The sequence below is a fragment of the Solea solea genome, chromosome 15 (genome assembly GCF_958295425.1).
Source record: "Solea solea chromosome 15, fSolSol10.1, whole genome shotgun sequence".
Taxonomy (NCBI): Eukaryota; Metazoa; Chordata; class Actinopteri; order Pleuronectiformes; family Soleidae; genus Solea; species Solea solea.
Window position 1 is genome coordinate 7,758,282 of NC_081148.1, and position 18,262 is coordinate 7,776,543.

Genomic DNA, 18,262 nt, shown 5'->3' on the forward strand with positions numbered 1-18,262 from the left:
AACAATAGTATGCCTAAGTTTATTTGCACATGTGCATTGCAACTTACAGATCACAGTGGATCTACAAAGGAACATTTTTCACATTTTGTCACGGGTATCTGGAACTGAAAAAAATTGTATGATTGGATTCACAAATTCATCCTGTGGGCCGGATTGGACCCTCCGGCGGGCCGGTTCTGGCCCACAGGCTGTATGTTTGACACCCCTGCTCTAGAAGTCCTCCAAGACTGGACAGTCATGAGCGAGCTCAAATTTCGACTTGCTGTCCCATCACCAGACTCACACACACAACAACTGGAAAACGGTTTGTTGTCGTTCTCACACTAACAAACCTGACTTTCACTCACCAGCCACATATTTACCTGTTCAAATACATCACACACCATGCAAATGTGGTAGGCTTGTTGTTGTTGTCACACTGGCTTGTTGGAGTATTACAGAAACTGCTGATCTACTGGGATTTATCATGCATGACCATCTTCACGGTTGACAGAGTACGGTGAGGAAAAATAGAAAATATTCACTGGCAGTTCTCTGGGCAAAAATACCCTGTTGATAGAAAAGGAAATAAAGCCTCGTTTCAACAGATGTTTGCAGAAGACTCTGAACGCCCCACTGGTCAAACGTCGACGCAGATGTGCCGCAGCAGTAGACCATGCTCAGCTGACACTCTATAAGGTATTTTATTATTTTTTATTTTATTTTTATAACACCTAAAGAAGTGGCTCGTGAGTGTATACACAGGTCACTCAAAGTACATGGGAACATAATGGGCAAACACCACAGTCTTCACCATAAAGCAAACAACTTCCCTGCTGTGTGGAAACAATGGCCAGTGTATTTTTCAGGGTATTTCCTACTCGTCAGTATTGCCATCATCTCAAACACTATTTCAATGCCTCACAATCACTTTTTTTGTGTGTATGTAAACCAGGTTGTTGTCATGTATAGACCCGCACACAAACACTGTGAACATATGAGGGCATGCGCACACACACACACACACAGACACACACACACACACACACACACATGGAGGGCACAGGAACGTCATCTTGCTGCACAAACAAAGCCAAAACCACTCGTCAAACTGGTACTTTCAACCAGAGGGATGGATGAGTAGGTGCAGCAGAGGAGGGAGGTGCAGAATGGAAGGAGGGGGGGGGGGAAGGAGGAAGACAGCCTTTAAAAAGCAGATTAAAACAGGTTATGCGTCTCATTCTGCAGGACATCACACATTTGTGCACACACAGTATTTTGGACTATGGCTTCCACCACCTCCGGTGATGTTCTGCCCACAGGTGGCAGGATCTTCACTTCCATTCCTGACCTGTTCTTCATCCCCGAGTTTGTGAGTTCCTCATTTGTTAATTTAATTGTTCTTTTTTTTTAATATGCCTCGTATAGCTACCACCTCCTCATTACCTCACTAAGGTAAAATTCTTAGTTTAGACAGGGATCTGCCAGTGTTTGTTGAGGGAGCCAGCATGGAGCAGAAGGACCAACCACAATTAATAGTGGAGTTGATAAGTTGGGTTTGATCTCAGCTCCCAAAACTAAAAGTTTTCAGCGAAAACGTCTCATTCTGTAGCTACTATTCTTTTTTTTTCTTTTATTCTTTGTAGTACTAATTCTTGTTGTTAGGAATTCTATGCAACCCTTCTTATACTAACAGAACGCATACGTTTCCATAGCAACAGGAAACAGCGACCTGAGATGTTGGCAATAAGATGTTGTGCTTATTCTTTCATCTTATTGGTAAATTAAGAAACATTTATCCCTGTTAAAAATACATCACAGTGGAGCTTTAAATATGTCACTATGAAAGGTGGATCCTTGAAAATGTACAGACATTAGTGATAGCACCCTTCATATGTGATCCTTAAACTACTACAATAAAAAAAGATAATCTAAACTGTAATAACAACAGCAAACACTCTAACGCTTAAACAAACCACTCCGGAACGAGAGCAGACTATTTACGTTTCCATACAAGGGACTGTGAAGATTAAATCTGAGTGACACAGGTGGAAAAACAGCTTTAGTTGCAGAGGGAAGTGTAAATCTAAACCAGGCACGGGCACTGCTGGCTCGGGTCTTTTTTTTGCCTGCTGGCAAAAAAACATCTTCAGGCTCAGGCATGGAAGTGGAAATGACAGTGTTTGGAGTTTGCACTGTAAATCTAAACCATCACAAATATATTAAGAGAATAATAAACATAAAGGGCAGAGAGGATATGCCCAGGGACAGGCTTGGCAGGTTTTTTTTTATAGCCAATTGTTCAGTGTCATTTTCCTCCAATGGAAATTACCGGAGGACAACAAGAGGAAATGTGCGTTTACTATTTCAAACCCATCGGTTCAACAGATAAAATGATACCAAACATGGAAACCACATGCTGTCCCTGTTTTGAATGGAAGTGACTCCGACACGCTTCGGCGCTCTTCATAAAAGCAGCACTGAAAGCTGCAAACCATGAGCCAAAATGGAGTGCTATTTGAGTTGGTCATGATTTTACACAGACACTTCAAGCTATAGGCCTCTCACACTATAGGCTGCACAATAAAGGAATAGTCCAGTGAAAATCTAACCCGTGACTGTAAAACAATAACTGTGTTGGTCTTAAAGTAAGCTCCAAAACTGGATGATGGTAACGCAATGAATGCAAGGAATTATTTTTCTTCTTATTTTTCCTTGAAATAATAATTTGAGGCCTTTCCCATGACCAAAAACTCACAGATTTTTGCGACCGTGTCAGACCTGGTGAAAATGTACGTCTGAAAAAGGTTCTGGGGAATGTACGTCGAAAATTGGATGCGGGAGGGGCCAATAAGTGCACCGCCCCCTGTCCAAATTCACCCTGAACAGCACGATTATGGTACGTGCACGAAGATTGCTACACACTGGGATGAAGAAAAAATTACATTTTGACCATGATCCAAACCCAACAGGAAGTCCACCATCTTGGGTTGATTTTGTCAAATTCGCACCAATGGTATTTGAACAAACTTGTCGTAGAGTTTTCGTGTGATCATCTTCAAACGACCCGTGCGCCTCAAGCTCATCTCCCGTTCATTCACTACAAAATCTGTGATTTTCTCTATGGACTTTGGTGCAGGAGAGTGAACAGTTTACAAAGTGAGACTATAACTCCAGTTCTTCTTCAGAAATGATTGTATAATGGCAAAATAAACTTGCGAATATATTCTTAAAGCCCACATAGACCGGAAGCTCCAATTAACGCTGTGTTTGTGTGTGTATCTGCGTCATTACCTCGTTTATGAAACCCTAAAGTTTCAGAACAAACAGTTCAGCCACTGCTGAGAAAATAGTGTTGTATTGTTTTCCTGGGCTCTGCGAAGCGGATCGGCACTTCCTTAATCTGATGTCGTCATCAGAAATCCTCACCACTCCTCTCACCACCGTAGCGCCTCCTGGTGCGGGCACTAGTCCGGGCACATCCGGTTGCGTACATTCAACTGCAGAAGAAGAAGAACTACTCTCATTGTAGCTGCTGAGATGCAGAGCATCCACCGTGCCAGAGGGGGAGCTGTGTATCTGAGAGCTGGCCTATCTATTACGTCACTTCCAGGTACCTGGCCAATCACAGGACAGTGAGAAAGCTCTCGTTGGCTGGCCAATCACAACACAGTCCACATTCTGGGGGTGTGGTTTTGGTCAGTGAGGAGATATTTTGATTGGCTCGTTTGCAGCGATTAGGAGGTTTTTAACCGTGAAAACAAGTTAATATATGTAAGTAGACCTCCATAACTAACATATACTGTATGTGTGATACAAGCATTCGATGTCACCTTTAAGATAGTGTCCACTCGATGTCCTCGCTGGTAGTCATGTTTTTGCTTTTCTCCTGCTGCTGTATTTATGTTTATGTCCACCTATTTATTATGTTTGTATGTCTTTTATTGCACTGCTGCATGGTCCTCTTGTCCAAGACAAGTAAAGAAACTTTGACTTTGACTTTAAAAAAAAAAAAAAGAAAGAAAAAGAAGTTGGTAAACCTGTCTTAGGTCCCTTAAGGTTTCAAAATCAGTAAAAAAAAAAAACACTTGTGGTTGAACCAATAAGCTGCGAGCACTTCACAGCCTTCTGGCAAAAAGTATTGAATACTTCAAAAAAACTCCAGTTCCCTTTTAGCTGCAATTGATGTCTACACACACGGGATAATGTTGCTATGATATGAATGTAGACCATGTCAGCCTGATATGGATCAGTCGAGATAAGATGTACAGTATATGTACTGTTTGCTGAACCCACAGCATGTGACAGTTTAGAATAATATTTGAATAAACTAAAGCACACGTGTTGTCACTGAAATGAACAGTTGCCTCAGGTGTTTACTTTGCTCTGTTTCTTATTCGCTTTTTTTAAGGTGTCTGTTAAGACAAACAGCCGCTTGACTAAGGTTTCGATGACTAACAGATGAAAGACGATACACGCTGCTTAAATGTTCTTTTCACGATAGTAGTATAAATATGTTTTACATAATAATATAAGAATTAGTAAATGTTGTCAACTCCAACACGTTGATTTTGAGGTTCAAAATAACTGCAGGTGTATTATTTAACCGTTCGTGCTCACGCAGCACATTGTGAAGAAAAATACACAACATCATGAGGGTGTGTGTTTATAGGTCACATATTCAGGCTTTAAAAAAGCGTAGTTTTTTCTTCGTTCTTCTTATGTGTTGTTGAGTCAAAGTTACGATTCGTTTGATATCGCATTTTTAGTAGTGATGTAAGGCAGCAATAGTTGTGCAGAAGTCACAAAAATTGATTGTTCTTCCTTTTCCTTTTTGTGAAGTGAACTTTGAACTGTAACATACTTTTTTGCTCAGGTGTGTTTATATAGTTGGTGAGATTGTCTAGGTTAGGCTGAAAAAAAGGACATAAAACACTCTATAGTGCACATTTTTATGCTGCACGTTTTAACACAGTAATGGAAAGAAGACGGTTAATACAGGGCGTGGCACATTCTTTGGCATGTGGTCAGAGCGAACGTTTCACACAACAAATGGGTAAAAGCACCGTATCCAAACATTATGTGATACAGGATCAAGGACAGAACCAATGATGGTACACGTGCACTTTCTAAAACGAATTCACACTTCAGTAGTCACATCAGTCAAGGGATTTATCCTCTCAATCCTTCAAAATTGACTTAACCTCCCTCACTGAGATCAGTTCTGACTAAATTAAGCTTTACTAATTATTATTCAGTGGAGTATGGGTATTGATGGTCCCCGATGTAAGAAGCAGAGGGATTTATGTGTCGTTGTCACCAAAGGAAATTTCCTCTCTGACAAACAGAGCTGCCTTCAGTCTGAATAAGGCTCTGCAAGAGTTTGTTAAAGCGCTGCTCCTGCAACACCTTATACCTGAGAGCTGAGAGCTGATTGGCTGAGACAAAACACCCGAAACACCTGCATGAATCAATGCACAAAAGGCCTGTGTGACAGCAAACACTTTAACATGTCACAGCAGAGGAAAGCACATGTGTCGCTATTGACACAGACAATGGAATGGAATTCGGCTGGAATATTCTTGTAGTATTGACGCCAGTGTCTTTTGTCATATAAAAACCGAAAGTTGTATTGTGTAATAACAATGTAAAGAGAACGTCAAAAGGAAACCTTATTACACAGTGTTTATGGTTAAAGGATTTCACATTCTTATCAGTGAACAATGGTCTATTAAAATGCCAAAGACTCTTTGAAGCAGATTGTTTGCCAAAGGAGGAGGAAGACTGAAACTACATGAGTGACAGCATTGTGTGTGTGTGTGTGTGTGTGTGTGTGTGCACTTGTCATTTGACCCTGCCAACAATTTCCAAAGTATAAGAAAGAGCTGCACTTGTAGACGCAGTAGATTCCCATTTCTGTTGCCTGGGACAGTCATACTGGGACACTGTATGTACGTGTTGCTGTGTTTTCATCATGGTACGGTTCAGTTCAGTACAGTACGGTATGGTTGGGAATGGTAAAGCTCTGGCTCAGGCTTGCGTTTCACCTGAGAACACTACCTGGATTTAGTGGGCGAGGTGTGGGCTGTGTCCCTGAAAGTCAAGTAGCGTGAGGTTATACCGGTGCGACGACAACAAAAGATGACAGTGAACGTGACACAACAGACAAACAATGGCGAACATGCATTTTTTTCCTGCCCGATTTGTGGCCGTTTCTATGAGACGTCAAAGCTTTGTCTTGACTACCATGGGATGTTTACACCGATTGCAAGGGAGCGACGTTTATCTGAAGCCTAATCGGCTGACTGTCGTGGTTTGAGCCAGTTTAGCTCCACCCTCACCATACCATTTTACTCTGGTACCCCAGGGGAAGGGTGCCAAAAAATGGAACGGTTGGGGCCAGTTATTTTGGTAGACGCAAAAAACCTATACCGTGCGTACGGAACCAAACCAAACACGGCTTATGAGGATAAAAATAGAGGCACTGAAAGTTATGTTTCCACCAAGCACAGAGCTAGTGCAATTCATCTAGCTACAGTCTCAGTTGAAAAGGTAAACCCTGATCTGGCTTGTGTTTCCACATTTGGGTGTGTAGACCTAAATACATGACATCATAGACAGTGCAGACCACCAGTACAGTCAATGAAAAAGAAGAATGTGACACGGCAAACAAAGGAGAAACGATGTGGAGTGCTTCCAGCCCCGGTGTGTTCTTTCTTCTTGGCATGTGGCCGTTTATCACAAGAAGAAGACAAGCTTTGTTTGCATGTTATATTAGTTTTCCCCCCATTCTTTTCCCATTGATGCACAGAAGTGATGATTCTCGGTCAACCAATTAACAGACTGCAGTGTGTCTAGCTCCTCCCTTTAGGGCCCACACTACTGTGCTGTAGAGTGCCAAAAAAGTGGGAAGGTACAGATTGATTGTTTTGGAACGATCTGAACTGTGGAGCATATAGTGGGGATTAACCATCGCTGTTAACCCCAAACACAACCTCTAACCTCTAACCATAATCACATTTGAATGTTAGTCCACCCTCCTATGTACAGTATTGTAGGAGAAACATAGTTACACACGTGCACAAGCAGCGCACCAGTGAACAACTTTATTCTTAATGTTTTCAGCACTACACACAAAAAGAATCTATTCCTGTCGCCTGGAGAACAAAACGAATTGGGGATGTGGAAGGTGGTCGTCAAGACTAGAAAAGCGTTTATAAACAAACCTTTTACCAAATCACTGAAAACGTCGGAAGTATCATCAGAAGCTTTACATTTACAGCAACTTTAAGTTAAATTTGTTTCATGCAAATGACCCTATGGAACTTCAGTGCACTACTGACTCTGCAGTCACGTTACCATAGAAACTAGATGTATATGATGTGTATGATAAAAACGGACTCTAACTAACAAAAGCACCATTCCCCCCCCCCCGCAGGTGTTTGGAGGTTTGGTGTGGATCTTGGTGGCATCGACTTACGTCTTGCCGGAGAATCCTCAGGGCTGGGTGATGTTCGTGTCCATCTTCTGCTTCGTCATGACAACGCTGTGGTTCTTCATCTTCCTCTGTGGAGCAAATCAGAGCAGCATCTGGCCCGCCCTGGTAAGACACACCCACCAACTGCTGATTGGCTAATACAACTAATGGTTAACAGTAGTTATAGGAACACATTGCCACAATAGAGATACCTAAATGTACTTATTGTATTTGATCAATGCTTTTGTCATTCTCAACCAAATTGACTTCTCCACTCTTGTAGGAAGACACTGGTCTCTTTTTATTAAAGTGAATAACTTGTTAATAAGCCCCTCCCTCTTTACCTCCCTCTGCAGGATACAGGTTATCATTTTGTGGCTGCGGTCTTCTACCTCGGAGCTTCGGTGGCTTTGGCGATGGTCACCCTTGGGAAAGCGGCGATCACGATTTTACCACCTGTGGATGAAAATCTTAAATTCTATCGGCTGGATATCGCTGCAGTGGTATGATGTACAACACACACACAGATTTAAGATTTAAAAATGAAACTTGTTTTTTTTAATTCTCAATAATTGTACAGACCTGGCATTTTCCTTTTTGATTTTCTCTCTGGAAAATAATTTTCCATTCTAACTTTACAGAGAATCTGCATGAAACTAGCGGACATCTTTGAAAACAGGCTGAAATGAGGATATTAAAAACTAAAATAGCTTTATAGCTAAGGTGAAGTTCAAGTGTGTAAAATGAAGGTGAAATTAATTTCATTTGGCATAAATTAAAGATAAAAAACAATTATATTACAAGTCACCAGATTGTATGAAAGTAATAATTGTATTAATTTGCAAAATGTCAACATAGTGTTGATAAAATCCTGATTCAGGACGTTCAGATTCTAACGCCACTTGGTGACAACTCTTTTGACCTGTATACCTCAAGGTGACAATCGTCCTTTTTGTGTTTGTGTGTTCTCAGGTGATGTCTTACTTGGCCACACTCCTCTACTTCCTCCACGCCATTTTCTCTGCCATCCGATGGAAGAGATCCTAAAACGACACGCCAGCCTGACCGAGAAGGCACCGAGTAACCAGCTAAGGAGTCACTGGACCAAACACTTTTTTATTTGGATGTCAGCTCAATGATAAAAAAACATGTTTTTTTTTTTTACTAGTGTGGTAGAATATCAAATAAATGAATGGAAATCGAGCAGGTTGCTGATGTTCCTTGGTCTGGTCAGCGGTGCAGACGTTGACAAGTTGCAACAATTTACTCTCATCTTAATCATATAAATGCTCGAATGATCACTAATGTCAAAAATAATAAATGTACAATGACCCCAAAACTTTTCACATTTTTATATCAACATATTGTCATAATTATTTCATGTTTGGCTCCGGCTAGAAGACAAATAAATGAAAGGGACATTCCTTTAATACTGCGTCTACACTTATGTGGATATTTTATGTGGTTGCTCCACCTTCATCATCTGTTCCCGTGCCAGAAAGGTCTTGCAGTAGTGTAGAAAAGGCATACGTGGGTTTTGACGGAAACAAAAAAGCAGAAACATCGAATATCAGAAACATCTGAAGGCTCTTCACTTCCCGCGTGTGTCCTCCATGTTTACGCTGAACCAAAGCCAAAAGTACAATGACAATAATAACAATTCCCCCCACTTTGACCATGTGTTTTTTAATGATTGTTATTTTCTGTTTTTTTTAAGGGCTTGGTGTTCATGTAACATATGGAAGTATGTTTCCACATGACTCGCAATATTTTCCATGATTTCACTTTCATACAGTGACAGAATTACTGTTCAGCTGAGGGAAGATGCTCGACACGTTGATACGAGCATGACTTTTCTATACCATTTCAAAAACAAATGATATATGTCTGTCATATTTACCTGTTGCTTATTATTAGTCCCTTAAAAGGTGTTAGTTCGCCTCTTTATTCTTTAAAAAAACAACAATAAACAAACATGCAACAACAATCCAATCCCTTGTAATACACACACTTTTTCTATGATACTTGTACATATAATGCTACTGGAATCTGTCCAGTCACACAAGTGTACCTTCATTTTATATTATGTATTATCCTGTTATCTGGAAGTGAAAAGTCATACAGTGGTTTTGCAATAAACTTCAGAAGCATGGAAAATTGAGTCTTTGTTTTGTATTTGTTTTTAAGTATGAACAACCTTTTCACGTCAATTCACGTCATGCGCTGTGCGTGGAAGTATACCGACACCTTAAGTTGGAGGATGTCCTTTTAGGTTCTCTCTGTGAGCAATAATGGTCCATTCACATTTGACCTTTTTACTACAGCTTTAATGTGTGTCAAAATATCATTTGAGATCAATTATTGTCTCGATCTATACACATCGTAGTCTAGTCATCATTTTAAACATGTTTCTTTCGAGTGAAAATAGTTATTTAGTTACTGTACACTGAAGAGGCGGAGTCTCCACAACTGCGGATTTATCATGACCTTTACTTTGAAGGAGCCTTCTGTTGCAGGTGCTTGTGCGTGCAATGCAAGCAAAGAGCCTCTGCTCACACAAAGTGAGGGCCATGAAGTTGAGTTTAACCCCAAAACTCTTTCTTTTCTCAACAGCCACAACAAAGAAACACAGACGCACAGGTTTTACTGTAGCCCATGGCCACAAAATTCCTCGTGTGAAAATGCTTTCATAGGTCACATACTCACGTGAAACAGTAGGTGGCCTCAGGTGAGTAAGTTTCACAGGGTGTGTCTGGTTTGTGCAGAGGTATAAAGGTATCTCTTACCACAGTGTGGCAGAACAGGTTTGGCCTTGCTATAAGGATCAGAGACACCTGCTGCTGCTCCGTTAGTTCACAGCAGACAGACGCTCGTTCACACCGGGTGAAGGAACACACAGACATGGCTGCAACTCAATCCATGGGGACTCTGCCCAGCGGCGGGGGCATCTGCACCACAGTGCCGGACATATTTTACCTGCCTGAACTGGTGAGTGGACAATCACAGTCGTTCAGGATGGGATGCTTCATTAGTATTTATTTGTAATTCAGATACAGATATTGATTTCTATATACAACATTCATATATATATATATATATATATATGTATATATATATGTTTATATATATACATATATATGTATATATATATATATATATATATATATATATATATATATGTATATATATATATATATATATATATATATATATATATATATATATATATATATAATCATTTTAAAAATCTTTCAAAAACTTTATTTATTGATTTGGCAAATAACAAACTGAATTCACCTTTTTATACCCAAATTTGCCTCGGCTCACTGGGCTTCAAGGACTAAAATAAATGTTTCTGTTCAGGAATGCAAGTAAATAACTATAATTTGACATCTTAATCAAGAAATAATAATAATCATGCACTTTACTATTTTTTTTGTAAAACAGTAAATTTGATAACAATAATAATTATCTTTTAGCACTGGCAATATCATTTTGGTGAAAGGGTTTTCTACATACTAGTGCATTATCTGTTACAGAAACATAAAAAATTATTTTGATAATTACCAATTCCGTTAATTTAAGGCAGCTGTGGCTTTAGATGGTGGTTTATACATGTATAAGCACTGTACACACACACACACACATATATATATATATATATATGCATGTTCTCCCCGTGGGTCCCCGCGGGTTCTCCAGCTTACTCCTACAATCCAAAAACATGCAATATGGGGATTAGGTAAATTGGGCACTCTAAATTGACCATAGGTGAGAGTGGATGGTTGTTTGTCTCTATGTGTGTCCCTGTCATGGACTGGAAAACTGTCCACGGTGTGACCCCGCCTATATCACCCTATGTCAGATGAGATTGGCACAGCACCCTTCGTGACCCTCATGTGGAGGATAAAGTGGTAGAAAATGGATGGATGGACGTACATATACATATGTTCTTTTATATCAACAATGAAATAAATCATCTGTTCTTACAAACTGATGCATTTATGATGAAAGTGAGTGAGTGTTAAGAGTGAGTGTTAAGACTATTATAGTTAACAGATCAACTTAAATGTGTAATATGTATATATATATATATATATATATATATATATATATATATATCAACTTAAATGTGTAATATGTATATATATATATATATATATATACATATTACACATTTAAGTTGATCTGTTAACTATAATAGTCTTAACACTCACTCTTAACACTCACTCACTTTCATCATAAATGCATCAGTTTGTAAGAACAGATGATTTATTTCATTGTTGATATAAAAGAACATATGTATATGTACGTCCATCCATCCATTTTCTACCACTTTATCCTCCACATGAGGGTCACGAAGGGTGCTGTGCCAATCTCATCTGACATAGGGTGATATAGGTGATACCTAGTTTAAACTGTAGCAGGGCATATATGTATATATATATATATATATATATATATATATATATATACATATATGCCCATATGTATATATATATATATACATATATGCCCTGCTACAGTTTAAACTAGGTATCAGATTAAATACAGAAAATACCAGTTTTATTTTTTGCAAACCTCTAAATCCAGAATGTCTAGTTAAGGACTGGGTTTGAAAGTGATTTACAAAATGATGGTGAAATGGGAGTTGACAGAAAACACATTTCTTATATGGGAGGAGCCCGTGCATCTTTTCACAGCTCACATTTCACTCATATTGTATGTGTGCTGCTAATCTACGGAAGAATGCGGCCAAGTCTCTTCTTTTGGGAATGATGACAAAAGAAAGTGGCCCCGTTATCGCTGGCAACACACAGCTACTCAGGCCGATCACTTGTGGTTGATTACTTTTTATTTACACTGCAGGACGGGTTATGAATAATATGGGGATCTGTAATCTGCCTCATCTGTGCACTGAATGCTTTCAGAGCTAAATAGACTAAATAGGCTAAAAGGAAACAAGTATATTTTAGAGAAATGGTTCTTTTTCACTGAAAAGTGTAAAATGGTTCAGATGAAACGTAAAGGAGATCATTTTGGATGTTTCAGATATTTGTGTGAGCACAAATGTATCTTCAACACACTATAAAAGCTTTATTTAGACAAACTGACTCATTTAGGAGAGGATTTATTAATGTCTATGGGATAAAACTGGTTTACCACACACTACAGTGACACTTCAGTGTCCAGCTGCACTCAATGCACCCATTGTGACCGGGATGAGTTTGCAAGTTTCACCCCAGGAAATGAATTAAGGAGGAATGGAACAGGTTCGTTTGATGCCACTGGACAGAGAACAACAGTCATTTATGAACAATTTCTTCATGTAACCAAGTCAATTAAGGACACAGGCAGTCAGTGTAGAATGTACAATATTAAATGAGTGCTCTGGCAGGAGGAAGGAGAGAGGACAGAGCTGGGTTTATCATCATATTCGAATAGCAATTAACAGCAACTAAACTAACTAATCTTAATCTACAGCATAAAAATATAGATCAGCAAAATTAACACCAAATCGGAAAATGGATGTCAGCCCAAGCTCCAACTGGCTCAAAGAGGGGGAAATAAGCCTGGAATCTGATCTCATAAAAGAAGTGATTGCATCTGATACTTAACCCTGAATCTTTGGGGAAAATGCTGAAAATAACACATTTTACTTGAAAACAGTTGAATATACAGACGTGTGTGTGATTATGTGCACACACATATGCTGTAGATATATCGTCAATCAAGTCTCTGAGAGAATAGATTTTATTTTGAGCCATCAGAGGCATTTACAATCATGTTTAAAAAAGAAAACAAAAGTTAGTTCAGTTTCATTTTTATTCACATTATTAAACTGTGTCATTGAAGTTCACTTATTTATCCTTTCGTTTGCCCTCTAACGGTTTATGGTCCAAATGTAACAGTCACATCTCTTTATCTCTATCAGCTAACTCACATACGCCCTCACTGACTCTCTGAGTGACTCACTGAAGTTTCGTTTTAAGTCAGGTTGACACACGTGATGCGTTTCATATAAATCATGACCGTAATCTGCTCGGGATTTCATAAAGTATATAAAGTAGATTATTAAATGACAATAATGATCCCTGGTGAGATAGTGGGTGATTAATCCTCTGCAGCAGCAAGTTTTACGGGACATTCTTCTGATCTGAGGGTGCAGCAGTAAATACAGTAAAAGTGATTCTGACTGTGGAATTTTACTGTGGTTTCTTTTTTGTGTGACACAATCATTTCACTGTAATGAAAACGTCAAAAACAAGTGTCGATTCGAGTTAACCCTTTATCGCTACACATACTTTTGATTTGGCTTATTTTAACCATAAAAGGGACAGAAAAATCACTGTTTTGCCCATTTTTCTAATATCTGGGAGTTATTTACAGTTTACTGCATGTTAAAATAGTGCATTAACAATTTCAAATGAAGAAAAAAATGATTTGCAGATTTTGTCACTTGGAGATTACCTTTACATCAGCTAAGCCAACGGATTCACTTTTGAAGAGACCAGATTCCATTTCCCATAATCATTATCGAAGGACTTACTATATCACATATTCCAGCACAATCAAACAGCGATGACAGCATTATTTATCTTTTATGTTATATCGCAGCCCTCAAGGCATTTGCGTAACATAATAAGCAAATATTAGGACCCGAACACGAAAGCCAGGAACTGAAACAGCACAAATTCTATGAGGAATCTATTGTTTTTCAACTTTGCACAGATCAGTGTTGAATCAGGTCACTTCATTTGCTCAGTTTGCTGTGACTCGGGTAAACACTCCACAGAGTTCCGACTCTGCATTGATAACCTGGCAAACGAAACACCACCCGACCTGAGCTCAGCGTTTACGACAGGAAACACAAATTAAAGCGGGAAAGTTCATGCGCAGGAGTCAACATGACTCATTTACGTTCATTTTCAGTTTTTAATACACAGTTTTTCTGGCCACAGTCAAACTGAAGCTTTTAAACTTTTGAACAAATAGTGTTTGTTTAATGCGTGTGTAGCTACATAACACTGCCTGCATCCATGCAGTGTTTAATCAACATCACAGGTGACCTGTCACGCCCCTGCTCTGTCCGAGTCTAAATAATGGTCTATGAAGGAAGCCTAACCTGCACAGGGACTTTTTTTCTTTTTTTTTTTGTCACCAGTTTGAATCATGTTTTCATCCAAAAATCACATCATTGATCATTTTGACTAGTTCTTGCTGCATCTTTCCACATCTGTTATTGTCAAATACAAAAAACGTGGGTTAATGACAGTTAAAGCAGACGGGTGTGGTTTGGAATGTACAACGTACAATCAGCAACTTAAAAAGAAAAAAATCATGGTGTCATTTACAAGTTTCTTTTAAATTCTTCTCCTTTTCAACATAGAAATGCACATTTTAGAGCTTTTCAGATTAAAGATTAAAGATTGAACTGGCCGTACACCGTATGTCACAATCCCACGATAACACTGTTCAGTCACAAAGCCGCAGATGATTATCTCATGTTCAGTTTCTATATGACTCTTATAAAACAAAACATTCAGCTCCACCTGTTTAACCTACAGTTTATTAGGATTTCTTCAATGGAGGGCGTGTTCTCACCGTTCTCGCCTTGTACAAGCAAACTGGGTACAAAAGTTTTACTGCTGGTGGTTTGGTTTTGTACAACAATGCGTTTGTTTTCCACCGATACGAGAATGAGAATTCATGTTTGGGTTCACATGAAGTGTATTTATTTTTTATAATATAACGAGTTGTGTATTATTATCACGGCCATTTAACCAAGGGTGCACCTACGGCACGGATCTGTGCTGTGTGAGCACTAAGGGTTAAAATGGCATCGTTTGTTGAGTTTTTATGACACAATACTTGAATCTAGTACCTGGCAAATATCCGTATTACAAACAAACAAAAACATAAAACAATAAAAACTATCAAACCTTCTTTAAAAGCACATTTTTTATAATGAAAAATCCTCAATTATTATAAACTTGGTTCAAAGTCACTGTGTGAACTTTAGTGAATCACTTTAAAATCTATGTCACAATTTGAAATGATGCAGTTGGCAAATCATAAATGTTTGAAACAATTCATCTCTTAGATGAATTAGTATTTTGATTATAACGGCAAAATATGTCAGTAGAAGCACAATTAGAAGTTTAACCTAAAATAAAACATCTCACACCTTGTCCTCGCTCTCTGCAGGTGTTTGGTGGTCTGGTGTGGATCCTGGTGGCATCGATACACGTGGAACCGCAGAACCCTCTGGGCTGGGTGATGTTCGTTTCAGTCTTCTGCTTCGTCATGACCTTCCTCTGGTTGATCATCTTCATGGCTGGGTGTCACAGGAACAGCTCTCGCTGGGCTGCAGCTGTAAGAGCAATAGATTTATTTATTCATTTAAAAAGAGTGCTGGTACGTGTCCATGTTGTGACATTTCTGTCTGGTGTGTTTTCTGTGTGCAGGACTTTGCTTACCACGGCCTGGCAGCGTTCTTCTACCTCAGTGCTGGAGTGATCCTGGCTTACATCACCATAGTAATTAAAAGCACTGGCTTAGTTAAAATCTATCGGACCTACATTTCTGCAGTGGTGAGAGTTTTTTGTTTCTGTCAATGACTGTTTATTATAATAAGTAATTACTGATTAACAGTTTTGATGTCTGGCAACATGTCCTGAAAAAAAAAAAAGATATTGCATATGTCATCACGTCATGCCAAGACTTAGACAAGATATGAATGCTCATGTTGCAGTGAATATAACACAACAGTATTAATAAAACATTAATTGTATGCTGCGTTTTTCATGCGAAAACTGGCTTAATCACATCGGACTGAGGGAGTGTTTGTCGGTATACAGCAGCAGCGCAGGGGCGGGCGGGGACAAGACGCATTTATCCAATCAAAACAGCTGAATGACCAGAATTTCATTCTTAAACTTTGCAGGTTTTTTCAGTCAGACTCTTGCGGCCATCTTTCTTTAATCGCGCGATGTTGCCTCTTTGTGACTCGACATTAAATGAATCACTTCCTGTATTGTAGCATTGGGGGACGTTGCCTGGCAACACAACGCCTAACCACCGATATGATGACAAAACACAGGTTACATACCACAGCTTTTAACATGACTGTGGGCGTGACCAATGATATCTTTTGAAAATATCAAAGATTAATTAAGTGAAGTTTATTTATATAGCCTTTTTCACAGAAATAATTCACAAAGTAAAAACAGTAAAAAAATATATATCAGAAATAGGTACATAATACACAGCACTCACAGCTACAAGCACAGACATAAGATACAATGAGCAACTCACAGCTTGAAAGGCTGAGAGAATGTGCAGGATTATACACTCGCAGCAGATCAGAAATGTGACCGGGGCTTGACCATTTAACTCTCTAAAAGTGAGAACTATTTCTCACTTTTAGAGAGTTTAAATATTTTAAAACGAATCCTGGGATTAACTGGGAGTCAATACAATTCTGCTAAAACTGATGTGATGTGTGCTCTTTTACTGGTGTGGGTTAAAAGTCTAGAAGCAGGATTCTGTACAACCTGGAGGCGGTGAAGATCTTTCTGGCTAAATACGAACTATACCAGTAATTAATGTACCAGATTATTATAACAGAAATGAATTTGTGTGTGTGTGTGTGTGTGTGTGTGTGTGCGCCAGGTGTTCGCCTTCTTGGCCACGCTCCTCTACTTCCTCCACGCCATCTTCTCCGCCATCCGATGGAAACACTTCTGAAGAGCCGAGGAACAAACCAGCACAGTCCAAGAAGTGCTGCACCTCTTCTGTGTGTGTGTGAGTGAGTGTGTGAGTGTAACATCCTCCTGCTTCAGTTCACAATGAAGGATTTAAGCCCCTTTTTGGGACCTTTAAGGATATTTGGTGAGGACAGAGCAGGCGAACAAGCATGATGGGGAAAAAGTGAAAACTAAATGTGGTTTCTTTTAAAAAGAAATTAAACAAAATGTATGATTTAAAGTTATTTGTGTGAGCCAACAGCTCAGTGTATTACTCTTTACTTTCTTTTTACCAGATACTAATTTGACTTCTAGAGATCCAAACAATTTGGTGTGAATGCTATTATTATGACGGTTACAGGCAAAATTATTCATATATAAAATATTGGACTGAATTTTGTTTACCTTTATTACACAACTTATAGATTCCACTAGAGCCCCTGTTTACACCACATTTCAACCTCAACTTTACTAACAGAGCTTTGTTTGTCTGCGATGACTATTCAGATTTAGTAAAAATAAAAATACTTTCAACTGTGACTGATCTAGATTTGAACAAATGATTTTCCCCTGTAGAACAAACTACAGTCAATCAGGGTGTTAAGTTTAAAACACAGGTTTTTTTTTCAATATTAAAACAAAGTATATGTAAAACTTGCTGTGTCCCTGATTTATTTTCTCCATATTTTTCCTTCACGTCGAGTAATTTACTGATTTGCTTCTTTTGATTTGTAGTTTTTAATAGAAGCTAAACATGACCCTCACAGACTCATAGAACTGCAAATATTTACCTCATTAATTCAATATTTTAGTCGATAGAGAGGACGAGAGTCACGGAAATATGAGCTGAGCTTTTATCAGGAGCAGAACCTTATTAAAAAAATAATAGTGAGGAGGTTTAACTCAAAGGTAAGTGAAATCGGTTTTATTAATCGACACAAAATAAATGACAATGGCACAATTGTGCTCTTTTTTTGCCACTACATCCTCAATGAGGTTTTGGGATTGTATTTGAGTGATTAGTCGTACAATTTGGTCTGGACTTCATCTCCCTCGG

General features: G+C 38.8%; 2 protein-coding genes across 2 annotated transcripts; both read left to right on the top strand.

Moving 5' to 3' along the window:
- The first annotated feature begins 1,208 nt into the window (after positions 1-1,208).
- On the top strand, positions 1,209-9,617 carry LOC131473543 (myelin and lymphocyte protein-like). Its single transcript, XM_058650810.1, has 4 exons — positions 1,209-1,351; positions 7,418-7,582; positions 7,813-7,959; positions 8,429-9,617. The coding sequence occupies exons 1-4, from the start codon at positions 1,265-1,267 to the stop codon at positions 8,501-8,503; spliced, it is 474 nt and encodes a 157-aa protein (XP_058506793.1). The 5' UTR covers positions 1,209-1,264; the 3' UTR covers positions 8,504-9,617.
- Positions 9,618-10,247: 630 nt separating this feature from the next.
- LOC131474168 (myelin and lymphocyte protein-like) lies at positions 10,248-17,312 on the top strand. Its single transcript, XM_058651917.1, has 4 exons — positions 10,248-10,444; positions 15,665-15,832; positions 15,925-16,050; positions 17,132-17,312. The coding sequence occupies exons 1-4, from the start codon at positions 10,358-10,360 to the stop codon at positions 17,204-17,206; spliced, it is 456 nt and encodes a 151-aa protein (XP_058507900.1). The 5' UTR covers positions 10,248-10,357; the 3' UTR covers positions 17,207-17,312.
- The last annotated feature ends 950 nt before the right edge of the window (positions 17,313-18,262 follow it).